The sequence below is a fragment of the Odocoileus virginianus genome, chromosome 16 (assembly GCF_023699985.2).
Source record: "Odocoileus virginianus isolate 20LAN1187 ecotype Illinois chromosome 16, Ovbor_1.2, whole genome shotgun sequence".
Lineage (NCBI taxonomy): Eukaryota > Metazoa > Chordata > Mammalia > Artiodactyla > Cervidae > Odocoileus > Odocoileus virginianus.
This window is the reverse complement of record NC_069689.1, coordinates 53,296,354-53,316,521: the sequence shown is the minus strand read 5'-3', so window position 1 is coordinate 53,316,521 and position 20,168 is coordinate 53,296,354. Positions and strand designations below refer to the sequence as shown.

The window sequence follows — 20,168 nt, the reverse complement described above, 5'->3', positions numbered from 1 at the left end:
TGATAGCACAGACATTTTCAAAACTCTTTAAAAATTGCAAACTGTCAAATAACAGGATAGGCTGTGTGAGCCATCTTGGGTTATTAGTGCTATGACCTGTCCAGTCAGTTACCAAATAGTCTGAGAGAGCTGCCAAAATTTTGTACGGCAGCTAAGCATAAAGGCTGTGAAAAGCCACACATGAAAACAAAAACAAAAACAACCCTTTTTAGAGACTCCTGGCCTAGGTATGGAAATGCAAGCTCGCCCCCTTGAGACCAGAGGAAGAAAAGAGAACATAATCAAAGCACAGGGAGAATTCAGCAAGATTTTAACCAAAAACAGTCTAACCCGCCCTTAACAAAACCATGGAGAAACAAACAACAACACTGTTGCAGAAATAATTAAGAAGGAAAACTGAGCTAATTTAACGTTTGGCCATGTAGTTCTTTTTTTTTTTTTTAAAGGGAGTGCTTCTGATTGGGGAGTGTGTGTTAAATGAAGACTAGACTTTCCCAGTAACCTAATACTCAACATATGGGATTTTATAGTTGTGCTTGAATATATTTCTTCTCGAGTGTTTGGCTGCCAGGACCATGGACATCCTGACAAGACACTCTGGCTTGCGGAATTAACTCTTCCGTAAGGCTAACAAGCTTTTGCAATGATCATTTGGAAAAGGAATTATTACAGAAATACCTCAATGAACAGACAGTCTTCCCTGATTAACCTGGCCACATGCTGAAAAGATCGACAGAGGACACGGAGTGCGCTGGTCTGAAGCACCAGGGCAGGCGAGTAGGAGTCAGAACTCCTTCCTGGCCTCTGTGGAGCATTTTCTCAAGGTAAATGGTCCCAGAGGCTTTCTGTTCTGGGCTCAATATTCAGTCATCTCTACAGAGCATTCTTTAGGAAATAAGCAGCACGTCTGGAAAATCTTAAGTTATTTATTCAGCAAAAGCAAACTCTTTGGACAAATACCATCTTGATGGTATTTACCTACAGGTGAACAAATTATAATAAGAACACAAGACTTCTTTTAAAGCAAATAAAAGTAGGTGCTGAAGTAGTCAAAGGAATTTCTCCGACTATCACTGAAAGCACGAGAGTATAACACAATGGTTTCAAAATCTTCATGTGTGTATCCATCATTCAGGGCTGTTTGTTTAAAATACAAAAAATCAAAGTGAACTGAACTGCCCAGAAGTATATCCTCAGGATGAGTTTTCTGAAAACCACAGTGTAACAGAAACATTACCCATACAGAAATGAGTTCTAGTCTAGCGTACAGTTAACTAGCTGTGAAATGAGGCTAGTTGCTTAACTTTCCAGAAACCATTTTTTTCCTTCCTATTTCAGATAATCGTTCAGGTTCATTCAAATTTCTAAAGATCTCAGAACTAAAACAAGCACCCTATCTCCCAACTTAAATTAATGCTTGTTGCTACTCCTGAAGCTTTCATAACAATGTTCAAGCAGCAGAAACTGCGGTTTGACTGCTTTAGGAACCACTGTAAGTCACTGGTTACTTTAATGAGTAAAAAGGATACTGGAATATGAAGTTATGAAAGTAATTAAGAATGTTAAGCTGTACTTACTACATGTCGAGCTCTAAGTACTTGATAGATGTTAACTCACTGGGGGAAAAAAGGACAACAAAAGGTAATCTAGAATCTTGAAACCAGTGATGTATGGTAGAAGAGATAATGGTGAATATTAAAGTGTAACTAGTATTAAAGCTTTGGCAATACTTAGTGACAAACCATGAATATAAAATGATGATAAAATGACTAATGGGAATGGACCATTGTGTGTATAAAGCTGGGCCTCTGGAATTGTGAACTATTTTTGATTCAGTAGGGAAGTATCTGTCAGGACCATGTATCACATGCTGAAAAACCTGAAGCATTTAACATGTGTGTGCTTTCTCTGTAGATACACAAGTACTTTTTTGATACTGCCCGATTCCTTTATGCATCCTTTATTCCTTATGCAAATCTATGTTCCAGGTTTTCAAGACAGTAGCAAAGCGTTAAGACACACAGATTTTTTCCTGTTTTACATTTGGAAGAGGTTGATTCAGAGAAACAATGAGTCAATGAAGCAATGACTGGTTTATTTCCAAGGGCAACACACAGACTGGGCATGTGTCTGAAAAACCAAATTAAATAATCCTAAATGAATGCCATTCCACCCTCGACTACAGTCACAATCTCAGACTGCAAGCCCAGGCTCCAGAAGGTTAAGGCCAGAAGACGAATAGACTAAGGAAGCTGAGCCCTGGAGATACCAAGTCAAAAGATACACTTAGGAGAGACATGAAACTCTCTGTTTCCTCCGTGCGGTTCAGTAACAAGCTCTGCCACAGGGTGAGACCATTCAGAAGAGAAAAAGTTCTACTTGCTTTCTCTTTCTTTTCATCCACTGATGCACACATACTCTAAAGGCCAGGGGCCGACAGATCACCACCACCCGTTTTTGTACAGCACATGGGGAGAAAAAAAACACACCAAAGAGCAGATTTTTACATCGATTTTTAATGATGAAAAAAAAAATTCAAAAAAGAGTATTTCATGATATGAAATCATTTCACAATATGACATGATTGTACAATATGAAATGATTTCACAATATGAAATTCAAATTTCAAAGAAAAGAAAAAATTTTTTAAAAAATAAATTCAAATTTCTATGAAGTTTTTATCAGAACAGTCAGTCAAATGCTCGTTTACAGGTAGCCTGTGGCTGCTTTCGCATGCAACAGCAAAGGTGATTAGCTGTTACAGAAACTGTACATCCCACAAACTCTGAAGTATTTATTCTCTGTCCTTTATAAACATGTTCGCAAACTTCTCCAGGAAGAGAACATACAGAGTTAAATGGGGGAAAAAAGCAGAAAATGCGACACAGGGAAAATGCGAAAATGTCTATGCTTCCTCCTTTCAATCCACAGCAAGGGAGGGCAGGTCAGAGGTCAGATTTCATGTCACTGTTAAGAATGCTGTGAACACTAGACCTGAAGATCCTCACAAACTAAAAATCCCATCAAAGTATGCTTTCTCTAACTACATGGAGTGGAGGCAGACACAAAGCAAAGACATACCCCAGCAACAACAGACAAATTACATGGTTCTCAAATCCTGAAGCTCCTTAGGATAAGCCCGCAGTAGGGAGCCTGGGGTAAGAGTTGGGGAGGATTCCAGGGTAGAACCAAACGAGAAGCTCCCATTCTAGCATTCTAGCAGGCCCTGACCTTGAGCTAGCCAAGGGGCTATTTGGGGGTCTACTGCTTCTATCTGCAAAATTATGCCTCATGCCCAACCAGAGGAGTGTCCTCTGTCTCGGCTTCTAAAACTGGAGGGAAAAATGAGAAGAGGAAAGGAGCAACTTTAAGTCAGTCAGACAGAGGAGAAATATCCTATGACAGCCCTTGTATCTGGAGTCTAAAAAGAAATGATACAAATGAACTTACTTACAAAACAGAAACCAACTCACAGACTTCAAGAAGGCAATTAACAGTTATCAGGGGGAAGGACGGGAGGAGGGGAGAGTCGGGAGGCAGTTCGGGATGGAGATGTGCACACTGCTGTATTTAAAATGATGCCCAACAAGGGCCTGCTGTCTAGCACAGGGAACTCTGCTCAGTGTCATGTGGCAGCCTGGACGGGAGGGGAGTTTGGGGGAGATGGATTCACATGGATGTACAGCTGAGTCTTTTCAATGGTCACCTGAAATGATCACAACATTGTCTGTTTACCAGCTATACCCCCAATACAAAACAAACAAACAGAAACCCAAAACAAAACAGAGTTTTGCTTTCTCCTTTGTAATGGTTAAGATACAGTCAGGACAGAGCTATCCTCATGAGAAAGCACAGGGTCTGTGGCCAAGCCTCAGGCTGCATACAGGACGCTAACCACAGGACTTCATGCGGAGGGTGCAGAAACAGAGGTGTCTGAATTCCAGGATGTGAGTTTCTTCCTTCCCCTTTGCAGGGGCTTCTGGAAACAGACACGTTACCCATGCAGGGCGTGTTCTCTTTTCTTTCCCCAGGGGCAAAAGCAACACTGGTCTGAATAATGCCTGCTGCACAAGCAGCCGCCCAGGCATTAGTCATGAGTGTTATTGGTAATAAGGGGTGGGCGAGAACAGTCAGCACTCCCTACCGCCGCACTCCAATAAAATGAAGCTTGTTCATCCCAGTCCACACACTTGAAACAGCGTGGAAGGGGACCGTTCTGTTTGCAAACTGGGGTGATTCTATGAAAAATACTCAGCCCTCTGAAGAGCAAAGAAAAAAACACACCCTCAAGTCTAGACAAGGATGGCTGGCTTTCTGACGGGCAATGTGATCTACTCCAATAACGTGATTTTCCAGCCAAAGATGTGTGGGGTTTTTTTTGTTTCTTTTTGTCGCTTTTTTTAAAAAAAACAATCATGGCATCTAAAGCTTAGAGCACTGTTCAATAAGTTTATAAGTTCTCTTGTTTTACAAGTTAATAGCTTCAAACAAGAACAATAATCAAGACTCTGAAAAAAAAATCACTTTTGAAAACTTACTGAATACTAAATATTGAATTACCACATGAGCCAACACAATAATTACTAAGCATATAAAAACATATGTCCATACAAACGGACAGTTCGTTAGCAGTTACTATTCACAACTATTCAGCCAAAAAGTAGAAACAATCCAAATATAGAAAAAAATATGGTACATCCATACAATGGGTTACTACTTGGTAATAAAAAGAAACTAAATACTGATCAATGTTACAGCATGGATGAACTTTGAAATTATACATTAAGTGAAAGAAATTAGTTACTGAAGGCCACATGTTCTGTAACTGCATTTGTATGAAGTTCTGGAAGAGGCAAATCCTTGGAGATGGAGAGGAGACTGGTGACTACTGACTGAGGTGGGTAGGGGAGAACTGCTAATGATTATGGGTTTCTTTCTGGTGTGATGCCCATGTTATAAGTTAGACAGTGGTGTTGGTTGCACCGCTCTGTAAATATGTTAAAAAAAACCACTGCACTGTGCACTTTACCTGAATGAGTGAATTGTATGGTTATGTGAATTATGTCTCAATAGAGTTGTTATGAAAATCTAAAAAATCTTTTTTTTTAATCATTAAAAATGACACACTTCCTATTTCAGTCAGTATTGGGTTTCAAATTAAAATATCACCTTTGCTATCAGTTTCTATATAAAGAAAGAAGAGTCAGGTTTAAGAAGTGTCAATAGATCCCTTTTTGTGGTAATTCCCATCTTGAGACATGTTAAACCTCATGACAAATTGGAAAGTCTTGTGCTCACAGGGAAAAAAACCTTTTCATTACAATCTCCAAGGGATCCCTGCAGGGATCTAAAACATCCATTCTAAAACGATGCTGTGTAAAAGCTTCACCGCACCATGTCCACATTTGCATATTAGGGAACACGGGAGAAGGGGAAAAACCCTACTGTGAATTTAAAAAATCCCCCAGATAACGCCACAGAGCAGACACGCAGAGCAGGCTAAACACATTTTGTGCTCGGACAGACTCACCGCCTGGGTCTTCGGGTCTTGTTTCACCTCCGGCGTAGAAGTTCTATTTCCCAGAGCCGCCTCTTCAGAAACTGAACTCTCCCGGGTGTTACTCAGAAAATCCACTTCATCTTCAGCTTTTGTGTCAGGCATTTCTAGGGAGAGCAAGGTGGTTACAAAGTGCATCTGAAAAATTGATTCCCTGGCCTTTCTATTTACGCAACTTGCTCCAGGTTTCATGCATTTTGTTTGCTTTTGCCCCCCCCCCCTTTTTTTGCATTAAACAGCAAGTATTGTTTGGGAGCTGGTGTCATTTCTGGCCCTGTGCTGAGCCCTGATCACAGGGGTGTGTGGTTTTCTCCAGCCTCTCTGTGTGGGTTTGTAGCTAAGGAAATATCTTGTTCAATGCCTACTGAACTTCCATTTTCACCATTAACTTTTCATGATGATTCTATGAGTGTGGTGCTTACTTGCACATGGAGCAGAAAACTTACAAGCTTTAAGGGAACCAATTAACAGCTACAGCTAGTAGTCAGCCCATCTTATTATCACAGGAGCAAGACATACTTGCAAAGGACAAGAAGAATAGAGCTGCTGAGAATGAGATAAAGCCTTTGGGAAGAGTCTTTTAAAAACATACTAAACACACTCATCCACCTAAAGTATCCTGAACAAATTAGATTTTAACTTTTATTTCTTTCCAAACCAAAACACACCAGCAGGACCTTTTCTTAAGAAAAAATTTCTCATGTTTTCTTTAGACTGATGCTCAAAAGACTAAACAGTAGCGGTTTTGTTACCTGACCACCATATGGTCAAGCTAATACAGGAAGGAAGAGATAAAATGATGCCTGAGACAAATTTAGGCTTTGACACTTTTTTTTAAAGGGGACTCTGATGGCTGAACAGTCAAAATTCATGTTGATAATACAAATACAAATAGAACTATCATTTCAATTTCATTTTGAAAATGTTCTATGATTATTAATCTAGTGACACGACTACTCTGGCAGAGAAAAATGCTCCCTACAACAGAGGGCACAGAGGTTTCTTTCACCAAAGAATAAATTTTACAGTATAGTATATACTTATTATATAATAATCAAGTATATTAAGATCGTATTTTAGGGGTGGGAGGTGGGAGAGAGGCTCAAGATGTAGGGGACATATGTATACTCATGGTCGATTCAAATGGCAGAAACCAACATAATACTGCAATTATCCTCCAATTAAAAATAAATCTAAAAAAGTACACTGTGACATGTATAAAGCTCTACTTTAGATTTAGGAAAGCTACATTACTATTAATGAATATTTGTAAGTCTCCTTTCTTTGCCTTTATTTTTAATTACATGATTTTACTAGCAATTAAAAAAAAAAAAGGGCAAACATTTTGTTTTCCAAAGAATGAAAATCTGTCTTCCATAATATGTGATTAAAATTAAAAAAGAAAAATCTGACTAGGCAATTCCCTTAAATATTCCTTGATTAAAACATTTCTGAGTGAGTAGACAATTTTTTTTCTTTTTTGGTGGGGGTCGGGGGACAGGTGTTGATTTTTATTTCATTTATTTGAAGATATGATTTCTCATAAATCCTTACTATCCTGATGATAATATCCATCACCTGAAAATTGTATCCTGGCAAGCAGCAGCCAGTCACAGCAGTAAACAGAGATTACCGGGACTTGCAGGGTGCTGGCAGCTCCGCAGGACCGACCTGGCTCCGTCAGGCAATGCTGACTTTCCAAAGCACTGCAGGCAATGCTCTTGCTTATGTATCGGGCCCCATCCCCTCATTCGAACTGGAAGGTATGTGATTTGCTCCTCCTGATTTCTATTTGGCCCTGCCAAAGGCACTACATAATAAAAACAGAGGCCAACGCTATGTGGGTCCTTCCAAACCAGCAGTTACACTGATGTCTGCCCACTTACAAAGCAGTAGAGTTAAATTCATAAGTGGAATGTAAACTTCCTAGAAAATACCCTTTGGTCTGAGATCACACTTGGGTGCTTTTTCTCTGGGGCAACGTGACCAGGGACTTTCCCCAGTCCTGGCTATTTTCTGAAAAAAGCACCCATTGCTTCATCACTGGGTACTTCTCCCTGTCCTTGGAGGCCATGAGCATGGAGCACACATGACTCCTCGAGGCATCAGCAGTAACTCTCCCACACACATCCACCAACTCCACGACCACAGACGCTGTTAAAACTTGATTTCTGTCTCACTTCCCTTCCTACAGCCTTAAAATCTTAAACGTAATTCCTTGGCATCCTTAATATATTTGTGTACTACTAAAAATCAAAGTCTGAAATTCTTCTTGGTATCTACCTTTTCTCATAAGGTACTCTGAACACAAACCTTACTTAGTCTGTACTTACTTGGGTTAAATTGTGACTACTGAGCCGGAAAGAGAAATAATTCCAGCCCATGTGGCCAAAGACGCAGCACCCAAGTGAAAAGAACACAGCCGGGCATCAGCTTACAGCCACTCCCATTCTTCCAAAATGTCACCCTGCCAGGGCCCTCAAAATAGACCTGTTGTTGTGCCTTATTTTAAAAATTAGAGACCTTCTTATTTAAATCCTGAGATTGACAGTGACAGAAATTTGTTCATGGCTAACAATCCAAGACATTAAGAAAACAAAAAGCCTAAAGCCACCAAAACTACTACTTTGGGCTTCTTAAATCCCTCAACTGGAAAAACAGATGATAAAAGGTTAAAAACCCTTTATCAGGAAAAATGGCCACTGTGTTTAAATGGCTCTTTCTCCAAAGCAACCTCTTTCCTTCTTCTGTTCGTTCATTTCTCTTCCTGCCCCACCCCCGCAACTCTTAACACATTACAGTAAAGCAGTTTTTCAAAACTCAGAAGGAACTGCAAAAACAATCGGACAATAAAAACAAAATAGTCTTCTTACCTATGAGAGGCTGGGGACGAGCATGGAGATAGGTCCTCTATCTCTGCTAACAGGTGGTGGTCTCAGTGTGAACTCAACTGACCTTGAACGATGTCAGGAGTCAAAACCTAGGCCGACTGCAGTTTAAGCCTCAGCCTCAACCCCCTGTAAGAAGTTCTATTCGGCTGGTCTTTTTCCACCGAACACCAGCGGCTTCTCTTTGCGCTCTCTGGACATGGTTACCCGCAGATGGAACCAGGCTGCTGCCGTGTGAGTAATCTGCTTGCTGCAGCTGCTTCACCGAGATAAGCAGATACAACGTCTGCCCTGTGACAGCGGTGCGGCAGACCAGGCTCGGGCGGAAATCCTGTATCCTAGGCCCTGCGCTGCGCGGGGTCCCCAGTTCCCAGACGGCTGGCTGCCCAAGAGCCACCGGCAAAGGAACAGGAGGCCAGCTCCCCGGGCAAGAAAAGTAGGGCGTTCCCTTCCCCCCAGGCTCCACCAATGACCTAATGCCACCATGTGGGATGCTAGGCCATCGGCTGAGAAAGATACTGCCAGCTGTTCTGAAACCACCCTGACTCTAGGTGTGCTCAGGACACAGACTAGGATGGTGGGCAAAGAAAGGGAGTCTCAGGTTTATAAATAAAACAGACTTTGTCAGCACTGTGTGTACGGTTCTCGAGAAAAAGGACTAAGACACATGACTCAAAACATCTGCTCCATCCCTTTATCATTTTGGAGCACCTGGGATCTCAGTACTGTTTTCCAGGTTAGGAAAGTTGCAGCTGCTCCAGTGGGACAGAGAGAGCATTTATAGGTTCTGAGCTATCAAGCCGGGGCTCTGGAATACAGGAAGCAAAATCTGTCCCAGTCTGACATGACGTGTCTCTCCGGATGGTGTTGACTGGTAGCCTGGCAACCGACCCAGTGAACACACGGCCTCTAAACAGCAGCGACACTTCTGTTTTTACCAGCACATCCCAGAGACTCTGAAGAGAATCTATCCCTCAGATGGGTGCTCTGTACTCCGTGTGGCTTACCTGTCTCTGGTGCACGTCCTTGGACAGGCAGAACCGTCTCTGGCTCCTCGCTTCCAGCAAAGCACTGCTCAAGGCTCCCAGAGGCTTCTCCGCCACCACTGCCCACCGGCGGGGTCTCCGCAGGCTGCAGGGCGCTCGTCTCCCCGGTGGAAGCACGCGCTGTGGGCTCTGTCCCTGGGCCCGCCTCCGGAGGCCTGGGCGGTGACCTGTGCCCAAGGGCCCCCCCTGTCATCAGCACTCCAGAGGCCTTGACTTGCTCTATGACAGAATCCACGATGCGGCTGGCAGCCTCCTCGATGGAGTCGGCACCCTCGAGCCGATGCAGGGCTTTGGTGGAGACGGGGCAGGGCAGAGCGGGGGCACCCCTTGCCTCACCCGAGGGCCCCATCTCTGGGGGGCGCTCTCCACCTACAGGCTGTAGCGGGTCGTGATGCATCTTACTGTCCCCCTGGGCCTCCTGCGGGCCAACAGAGCCACAGTCTGCTTCCTCCAGATTCTTCTCCCCACCCGGAGGCGCCACCAGCTCTGGGGGCGCGGCGCCCTGAGGGTTAGTCACACCTGTGGCTGGTGAAGCTCCGGGCAAACCCAGGATCATATTCTCCTCTTGGCAGGACAAGGTGTCTGGGGCGTTGTGAGATATATCCTTTGTCCCAGCCCCGAGGGCTTCTTGTAGACCATGAACCCGGGCACCGTCCAGCACTGCATCTCCACTCACCTCACAGCCGGCGCTCTTTCCCGGAGATGGGGTGTTTTCTACCTCAGCATCCAGAACTGAAGAAGCTGGACTGCAGTTTGGCGCCTTGGGCCCACCTGCTAACAGATCTGGCGCCGGAGCTGAGCTGCTCGGCTCTGCACCTAGGGCATCCTGGCTGGAGTCAGCAGCCAGACCGGCTCCTGGTGGCACCAGGCCCTGTGCGGCCCCACCTCCCGTCGGCCGGGAGGCTGCCGGGGCCACTTCCTTGTTGGGTTTAGTTTCTGCGTGAAGACGGGCCAAGGGTGTGCCCGGGGAGCTGCCGGGCTGCAGCGCTCCGTTCTCTGTACAGGCCGCTGCGCCGGGCTCTTCAGGGACCCCCGGGGCCTCTGGCGCAGGAGGCGGTGGTCTGCACTCTTCCCGCGATGCTCCTGAGCAGAGAGGGCCGTCCCCAGTGGCAGGACAGGTCCTGGCTTTACCCTCACCTCCTGGGCCCTCAGGAACCACCTGAGTTTTTCCTCCTTCAGTCGCAGCGGCCTGACCCCCAGGAAGCAGCGCAGAGGTGGTGGGCCCCTCGACGGCCGGGGCTTCGGAGGCCGCTGAGAGGGAGGGGCGCTCCTGCTCCCCAGCGAGTCCTCCGGGGCTGGCGTTCCCCATGCCGGGCGGCGGGTCTAGGACCACGGTGGGTGGGCCCAGGGCCGCCGCACCGCCTTCTGGAGGCTGCTCCTCCGGACGTCTTGCGTCTCCGTCAGGCCCATCTTCTCCATCTGTGTGTGGTTGGAGGGCTGCTCTTCCCTTTTCATTCTGGGAGGGGACGAGCGAGAGTGCGTCATCTTTGGTTACTGATTCACTGCCGGGACTGCCTGCCAGAGAGACAGTCCCGCCTGGTGTCACAGCCGGGCCTGACGCCCCTTCTTTCTCAGCCTTGCGGGGAGCGGCCTGCGGGTGTGGAACCACCTCAGCTGGATCTGCTGACCATGTCTCCACTTTCAGAGCTTCTCCTTGGCTTTCTTTATCTGAAACTTGGACAGAAGTATCCACACGTTCTGGGGTGTCTGGGGTGCTCTGGGTGGAGCTGGCCTGTGGGCCGCTGGGGCAGCTGGCAGTGGGCGGGGGCCGTGTGCCGAGCTGTCCCGTGGTCGTGCTCTCAGGCTGGGGGGCTGTGTCATCACAGTGTTCTGCAGGCGGCACGCCACTCGACACCCCAGTGCTCGGCTGACACTCAGAAGCTGAGCGAAGTTTATCACCCCCAGCTGCGGAGCAGACGGGTGACTCGCTGGTCTGGCTGTGAACACCAGATGACTCCACTTCTGATTTCGGGTTAGGCGTCACATCTTTGTGCGGCCCGGGCAAGGTTAGATCAGAGGGCGACCCCGGCGCACACACGCTGGCCAAAGGAGTGTTGGGTTGGAGCCCTTCTGAAACCTCGTCGCCTGCAGTAGCTGGAATTAACTGAAGATTCTGGGTTCCTGGAGTGTGAGCACTCTCTTCACAGCTTTTAGAAGTTTCGGTTTCTGCAGTCTGGTCAATGACAGCTTTGCCATTACTAATGGCAAGTATCGATTCTGCAGGTTTGTTAGCATCCAGGGGACTGGCAGCCAAGACACTGTCTGGAAGGCTGGCTCCATCCACAGGCTCGTCTGTGACTTTTCCGTCAGAGGCTCCAGCCGTGCTGATACTGGAGTCCTCAAGTCGTTTCTTCATACTCTCTTCCACCTCAGGCATGTTCCCCCTGATGGTGGCATCAGGGTGCCCGAGACCATGCTCCCTTTCTCCTGCAGCCTCGGGGGTGCTGGCACTTGCTGGCGAAGCGACCACCAGCTTGCCTCCAGAGCAGGCCTGCGCCACAGCCCCCTGCAGGACACTGCCTGGGGACGCCAGGTCAGTGGCCCCTGCCAAAAACGTAGTTTCTTCGTCTCTGACTCCACAGGACGGAAGGCTTTCTGGGCCCTCTCCTCTGCCATCAGGCAGGCTCTGAACACAGCTGTCGGGAGCAGACGCCGCTCCAGGGTCTGTGGCAGGTGCTGGCCCCACCTCACCTCCTGTTCTCGCCACGCCCGTGCTCCTCTTCCTGCAGGAAGGGTCTGTGTCCTCCTCCGTGGCCACACCTGGCAAATCGCAAGAGCCCTCAGTCTGCCCCACGGTGCTCCCCCGGCAGCGCTGACAGCTCTCGGCAGCTCCAGGAGAGGCAAGCTGCAGGCTGGCTGTGTGCTCGGACGCGCGGGGAAGAAAGTGGCCATCTGCATCCTGGTCGTGGGGGGCACCTGAAGGGTCCTGTGCTGTCACCGCCGAGGGCGTGGGACTGTCCATCTGCTTGAGGTTTGTTTTCTAGGAGGAAATAGAAGATGTTTTTTTAAAAAATTGACCATGAGAAAAGACATCACTGACATCTGTAAGCGAAAATTCTGTGGGAGAGAAGTCATTAGCATGTTAGCCCTTCTAAAGTCACGGGCTGAGCCAACCTAAGTAAGTGCCAGTGGACGCGCCCTCGGGCCTGAGCTGGGTCCTCTGACAGCTGCAGTCGCTAGGAAGATAAAGATGCCAAGAAAAGACAATATGGCTATTTTCTATATTATCGACTTATTTTAGAAAGGAGATTAAAACTGAGCATCAAAAACCTTCCTTTTATAGGGGTTTTAGAGCGGCAGAGGCAGCTTCTGTCCTGCCTCGTATATACAAGTGAAAACAAATCCTGACCAGTCTGGTAAACTCTCTTCAATCACAAGCAACAGACACATGCTCCCATGCCCTGAATTCTTACCTAGGAGTTACACAGCATGCTTCAATCTCCAAACTAGGCTCTGTTCAATCTAGGTTAGCTATTTCAGTTATGGGGCGATAATAATTTCAGAAGAGTGGCATGATTCAATTCTTCCCTTGACTGATAAAAAGAGTTCCTCTACTAATGAATATTAAACAAACAACATATCAAACGAGCGACAGGGAATTCTTTGTTATTCTCAGGTGGTACCGTGGTTTGAGGATATTTTATAGGTCATCTCAGAAACAGGTCTTTGCAACTTGAGAAACAGACGTGAACAACTATATAGGAATAAGGTTAGAACGATCGCGATTAATAACTTGGTGGAGGACACTATGCTGTCATATATTCCAAACGTTAACAGTGAAGACCACAGTGAAATCAGAAAAAGGTATTTATATTGTTTTAGAAAATAAAACAGTTAATCTAAAGTTAAAATTATGTAAAAACCACAAGCACATGTTAGACGAAGCTTAGTGAAAAAATGGAGAGAAATAAAACACGTCTGATCATTAAGAGTGGGTCTACCTCTGTATCAAAGTTTCAGGAACCCTTATAATGACACTGTTTTTTTAATCACATGGTTTTCTTTCCTTATTTATTTTTCGGCCACACTGCACAGCCTACGGGATTCCTGGCTTCCTGACCACAGACTGAAGCTGGGCCACAGCCGAGAAAGCCTGAAATCCTGACCACCCAGCCACCAGAGAACTCGCAGAGCTGTTTTTTCAAAAGCCTGGCTCACTCTTCACTCATCATTCGCTCTGTTACAATACTCCCGTGCACACACCGTGAGCCGCCGCCTCACTCCTACACCCACTCGGCCCCTGTGCCTCCAGCCCTCGACCATCAGCCTACTCCTGTCTACACGCTGGGTCTCCTGTGAAAGGTCACACGTGGAAGTGTAAAACACGTCAAGCTCACCCAGGTCCTTCTAGTAAGACAGTACAAGAATAACAGATTTTCACTGAACTCTGCCGTGCTATGCTTCTTTAAGAGAGCTCAAAATCGGTTGCTTCCTTCCTCCTGAGATGGTGACCAACTCCAAAGAATTATGAAAACAGGTCACTGAATTTAACAAAGGGTGAACATGACAGAATGGGGATTTGGAGGAAAAAAGTGGTATGGCTTGAAAATGCTCCTAACACATGCATCTTCTCATAGTTAGATGCTTCTCATTGTTAGATGCTCCTAACACATGCATCTTCTCATGGTTTTAATTTCTCATGGTTTCCAGGAAACTATTCCCACACCTTGTGGGTAGCTTTGGCATCTGCAAACTGCTGTTTCTGAATGGACTACCATTCACCCAGTAAGAAGAGGTCTAAAGAAAATCTGACTTTTCAGCCATCTCCAGAGGAAAATAAAATGACACCTAGTTTGGAATAAACACAACCTGGAGAGGCAGAGACAAGTGCGTCTACAACCCTGCTATGAAGTGTCCTGGCCCGCCGGTCTCTGAAATAAGGGCTGCTCCCAGGGAAGACTCTGGCAGTGAGCTGACCCCAGATGACCTTAAATGAAATTACTGCCAAGAGTTTTCCAAATCAAATCAACTCTGAAATAAAATGGGTGGAAAAATTATCTAAACTTAGCCTTTTAGATGTTACGGCCAAGAGAGATGTATCCACATGACGTGTATATTATCCATAATAAATGCCACCAGGGAGTCTGTAATGTTTTTATGTCTGGCAACAACTTTATCTTGAAGGCTTGAGTGGATTATAAAAATCTTTATTTTTTTTAGTGATCTTTTTACCGCACATCAATTTAAATATAGCAACATGGTCATCACTCATTGAAATAGTTGAGGAAAGACTGTTTCTTAGTAAATTTGGTTCCTGTTCTTTAGCAACCATCTCATAAACAGTTTAGCTCATTTTGTTTTATAAAGTTAAACCAACAAATTTATAGTGTTAAACAAATTTCCTTTTAAGCCAGAAAATTTTAGCTCTAGTTGTTGCATAGTTCTCTGTCAGCAATGTATACGTGTATCTTTCATTATTTTAAAGGCCTGGCAAAAACCAATGAAGAATTTTCCCAGTCTCCTCTTATTACTACCCCAGTGCTAAGCTCTATCTCTATAAGCGCTGACACTGAACGCAGCTAAAACCGCTCCACAGGCTTCACAATCTCTGAGGGAAGCACGGCTACGTTCTAATTATGGCAAAGCTCACTGGGGGAAGGGGTGAGGGTACGAAAGACTGAAAATGGAAATTTTCTTCCTTACCATTAGCTGCTGTTGAATGTTCATAAGTTTAAAAATATGTCCAGTGCAACTGTCTCCAGGAAGTGGGGGCTCCTGGTGTGGCTCCGACTCGGAGGTTAGCATATAGACGTCCAACTCTCGGTGATGCCTCACAGAACAGTCTCCGTAAGGGATTTCATAGGACAAACTGCTCCAGGAGTCTGGTTCTCCAGCATCCTCCCTGGAAAGAAGCAAACGCTGGTTAAGGTACACATAAGGCATGTGTGTGCTCAGTTGCTCAGTTGTGTCTGAGTCTTTGCAACCCCATGGAATGCAGCCTGCCAGGCTCCTCTGTCCATGGAATTCGCCAGGCGAGAATACTGGAGTGGTTGCCCTTTTCTTCTCCAGGGGATCTTCTTGACCCAGGGATTGAACTTGCATCTCTTAGGTCTCCTGCACTGGCAGGCGGGTTCTTCACTATTAGCACCATGTGGCAAATTCCAATACATATGTATATTCTCTATGTAATACATGTGAATACACTGTAATATATGTGTTAATATATAAAAACATAGTAATATAATATACATATATAGTCAGCCTCTCAGGCATAGGTTAAATTCCCTAACTCTTATGTAAAATTTCTAACCTCACTGCTCTTTGAGGCTCTGCTCCAGAAAGTTGGTTTGCACAGTTCCCAGGTAACTTGGACATGTAACTTCACAAGAGGTCACAAATGGGCTAAATGGAAACTGCCGGATTCCTTCCTAAGGATGTTCTCTGATCAAGATAAAGAGAAGACTGGGATCCTAAGAGAGTTAATATTATGCTCACAAACAATGAGGAAATGTAAGGAGAATGCTTTTGCTCTGGTTTCCAAAAAAAGAAAAAAAGCAAGTCTTCCAAAGCGTTTGTCTTAAAACGGGTTATAGCATATGCTTATTGCAGCCAATTTTACTGAGAAGGGAAGAAATTAATCACTCCAATCTATGCAAGGTCAGTCCAATTTTTGTTAAAAACAAGTGGGGGTGTATCCTCAAAATTCTCAAAGTCAAAACTATATAGAGAAAAATACTATAATGTCTTATCATACTATACTTGTCAATGTAATTATAAAATCCTAGTTTGAATCAAGCACTTGGTCCCAATAACTTAAAATTATAACTTTTTAAATTTAAAAGATGACCAACTCAGCTCAACTCACATCATTGCAGATACACCTCATATTCAAATAAAGTGGAAAAAGGCATAGGTAAGAAAAAAAGCATTTCTGAGTCAGACCTCGAAACATGAAATCTCTTTACATGGTTCTAATAAACCAGCATGTTGACAAAGTGTCCCTGAGATTCTGGAAGAAGGCAGAAAGTGGTGTTGGGGATCACTATCACATTTTAAAAAGGAAGAAATGAAAGAATTCAGACATAACAGACACGTCATCTACTAACAAATATGAGAGGGAAACAATACTTCAACTCTCAACCCAGTGTTTCATCCACTAAATCACACCTGTCTATCCTTAACAACTCACCAGGGAATACATGGACTTTGAAAACTAAAAATATGCTATAGTAGAAAATCTATAGCAAACTGGAGAGCCACATACTGGCTGAAGGTGACAATTAAGGCTGTCCCAGAAGAAAACTATTACAATTTCCATACTCAAGCAAGACTCCCAACAGTTGCTTAAAATATGCCATGCTAAATATCTCACATATTTACCAAGTAAGAGTGTGAGTCACTCAGTCGTGTCCAACTCTCTGAGACTCCAAGGACTGTAGCCTGCAAGGCTCCTCTGTCCGTGCGATCTTCCAGGTAATACTACTGAGGTGGGTGGCCATGCCCTCCTCCAGGGGAATCTGCCCAATCCAGGGATCAAACCTGTGTCTCTTAGGTCTCCTGCATTGGCAGGCAGGTTCCTCACCACTGCGCCACCTGGGCCGAGGTGACACTGTCACTAGCTCTGCTTAATTCAGACATGACTGCCCTATCTGCTTACTCAGATTACCACATACAACCTTGCTCCAACCAGGAAAAAAAAATTCTTTGATAACACGACTTAACTTATATAGTACCATACGGTATGAATCAAATACACAGCAAGCAAGAGGGGGCTGCCGGCCAAGGCAGAGGCAATTAAACAGTGATACAGTCCATTCCTGGCAAAATGGCATTTTCTACTAACCATGTCACTGTTAATTCTCAAAACTACTTCTTTTGTAGTATGGAAACCTTGGGAAATTCCCTGCTGGAACCACAATCTGCTTACCTCCTACCTCTCCCACGCTCTCCTGCCAGAGGAATGCGTGCCTGCTGCCACAAGCGCTAACCCTACAATCTCCCAATTCATCAGCCACGTGGAGTGCTGTTGCTTCCGAGCCCACCTGGAAACCAAGTACTAGTTAGTGCAATTATCCTCCCGCTGGCTTCCATGAATATACGCTGCTATGGACACTGTTCAAACCCACCACCCAGCAAGTATTTACGTGCCAGTATTCTTTGTGCCTGTGAACCGACCCCAAATCCTTGTCCTGTGGGAGTTTGTGGACTTAGCAAGGGATATAAGAGCAATCGAGATAAAATACCCAGTGTTCTGGAGACAGCAGGGGTGGTGGAAGAAATGAAGCAGAGATGAGGTTTGCAGTTTTAAATGTGGTGGGTCAGGGAAACCTCAATGAAGTGACACTGAGGCCAAAACATTTTCTGCTCTGCATTCAGCACTGAAGCCTTTACTGGATCCGCAAATAAAGCCTGGCAAGGCCCCATGAGGGTGTGCTACATCAAGGACAACTGTTACTAAGGACTGGACGCAACCTAAGCAAGTCAGTAACTAGAGGGCTATCTGGCTAATTAAGGAGCAGATCTACAGAGTGTTACTTTCGTGCAGTCTTACAAGTGAGTCATTCAGTTGCATCCAACTCTTTGCGACCCCACAGACTCAGCCCATTGGGCTCCTCTGTCCACGGAATTTTCCAGGCAAGAATAGTTGGGTAGCCATTTCCTACTCCAGGGGATCTTCCCAACCCAGGGATCAAACCCGCGTCTCCTGCATTGGCAGGTGGATTCTTTGTACCACTGAGCCACCAGGGAAGCCCTGCAGACTATTCTGTAGCCATTAAATGTAACTGAAATAACAGTTCAGTAACGCTGCAATCTATATCCAGCAAAATGAAAAAGGCAAAAAGCATTAAGTATAAACAGTAAAGTGCACAAATTAAAATAGTGTTACAGTGGTTGGGTTATAGGTTTATTTCTTCTCGGGGATTTTTGTTTTACTTTTTCTTTCTTTTTTATTTTTGGCTGCGCTGGGTCTTTGCTGCTTTTGCATGGGCTTCCTGTAGTTGCGGTGTACAGGTTTCTCACAGTGGTGGCATCTCCCGTTGCAGAGCACGGGCTCTAGACACAAAAAGGACTTCAGCAGTTAGGGTCCCCGGGCTCCATGGCACCAGCTAAGCAGCTATGGCACACGGGCTCAGATGCTCTGTGGCCTGTGGGATCTTCCCAGACTAGGAACTGAACTTGTGCCTCCTGCCCTGGCATGCGGATTCTTATCCAATGAGTCACCAGGAAAGCACTCTTCTCTAGGATTTTAATTAATGTCTTAAATAATTTTTTAAAGTCCCTATTCAGCCAGGCCTCGCTGCTGCTCCGGACCGCTTTTTACTCTTGTGTGTTAATCCGTCCCCACAGAGGTTACCAAAATGTTCTCTAATTCCCTCAAAGACCCAACATTGACCTCATCCACTTCATCCTCAGGTGATCTTTTCTTTCTTCAGAGAGAGAAGTTCAAGGGCATGAACCAACATGAATTAAGTCCACCTTTGCCCACCATTAAACACGTCTGCCCGGCTCCTCTAACTTCAGGGCACCTCTCTGAACAGTGGGTTTGCCCTGTTCCCCTATCAACCGCCCTCAAGTAACCAATTCAGTCATCAGCCCTGGATGCCTATAGCTTCCCACCTGTTTCTGGAGCAGTTCCTTCCCCACCTGCCTACAAGGACCATGAACACCCCAGCAGATGACAGAAGGGGAGAAGTGTATGGGTGCCAGCAGCAATCTTGACTCAACCCTGCAGACCAGCCCCCAGGGGACATCTGAGAATGTCTGCAGGCATTTTTCACTGTCACACGTGGGGGCGGGGTGGCTGTCCTCCAAGGCATAGGACGGCACCCTACCATACAACAAACAGTCTTCAGGCCCCAAGCCATCAGTAGTACTGGCGCTGAGAAATCCCTGCTGTAAGCCCCTGATCCGCATACAACGCCCCCCTAGGCCTTCCCTTCTGCCCCCCCACTGGCTGTTTAAAGGCTTTGCCATGTGGAGCCTACGCTCTCCCTTGGCTGCTTGCCTGGAAGCACAGTGGTAACGAATCCACCTGCCAAGTGCAGAAGATGCTGGTTCGATCCCTGAGTGGGGAAGATCCACTAGAGAAGTGGCAACCCACTTCAATATTCCTGCCTGGAAAATTCCATGGGCAGAGGAGCCTGGTGGGCTAACAGTCTATGGAGTTGCAAAAAAGCCTGGCATGACCTATTAGAGACCAGTGTCTCTCCTGTGGCTGCTAAGACTTCCTGTCATGGGTTTCCATTGACAAAATAAACCCCCAAGTCCAGCGGCTTTTTTACCCACTGAATTTGAGTTTCGTAGAATCTAAAAATGGTGACCTGATTCTTCTTTGAAAAACTTTTTCTCACTTGATGCCCTTAAGAACCCTCCTATTCATCCACTGTTTTCTCTGGCTTTTTCTTCCTCTTCTCACACCTTAGTTGAACACATGTCAACTTCCTGAACTTGGGCTTCTACTAAACGGCAGGCACTTTGCTAGACGCCAGGGCTACCAGGATAAGCATGATACCTTTCTCAAGGACAAACAAACACCGTTCTAAGGTCAAACATGGGATTCCTGTCTGGTGACCACAATGTGGCTTACTGCTGTTACTGCCACCTCCGTGGAAACAAAAAGCAGAAAGAATCTCATGGGGGTTTTACCCCTGTGTGGCATATTATGCACTAAATATATTTCATTGACATTACAATGCTGTTACTTGCAATAATAACATCATTTTTACATATTACTAA

General features: G+C 45.6%; 1 protein-coding gene across 9 annotated transcripts in view; it reads right to left on the bottom strand.

The window, feature by feature from the left end:
* Positions 1-20,168, bottom strand: part of AKAP13 (A-kinase anchoring protein 13) — a 314,021-nt gene that overhangs the window by 134,774 nt on the left and 159,079 nt on the right. For all 9 annotated transcript variants that reach the window (XM_070478204.1, XM_070478206.1, XM_070478207.1 and 6 more), the window contains 3 exons: positions 15,135-15,333; positions 9,453-12,471; positions 5,531-5,664 (listed from right to left, as the gene is read on the bottom strand). In XM_070478204.1, the coding sequence (XP_070334305.1) occupies positions 5,531-5,664; positions 9,453-12,471; positions 15,135-15,333 (3,352 nt within the window). The remainder of the gene's footprint in view (positions 1-5,530; positions 5,665-9,452; positions 12,472-15,134; positions 15,334-20,168) is intronic.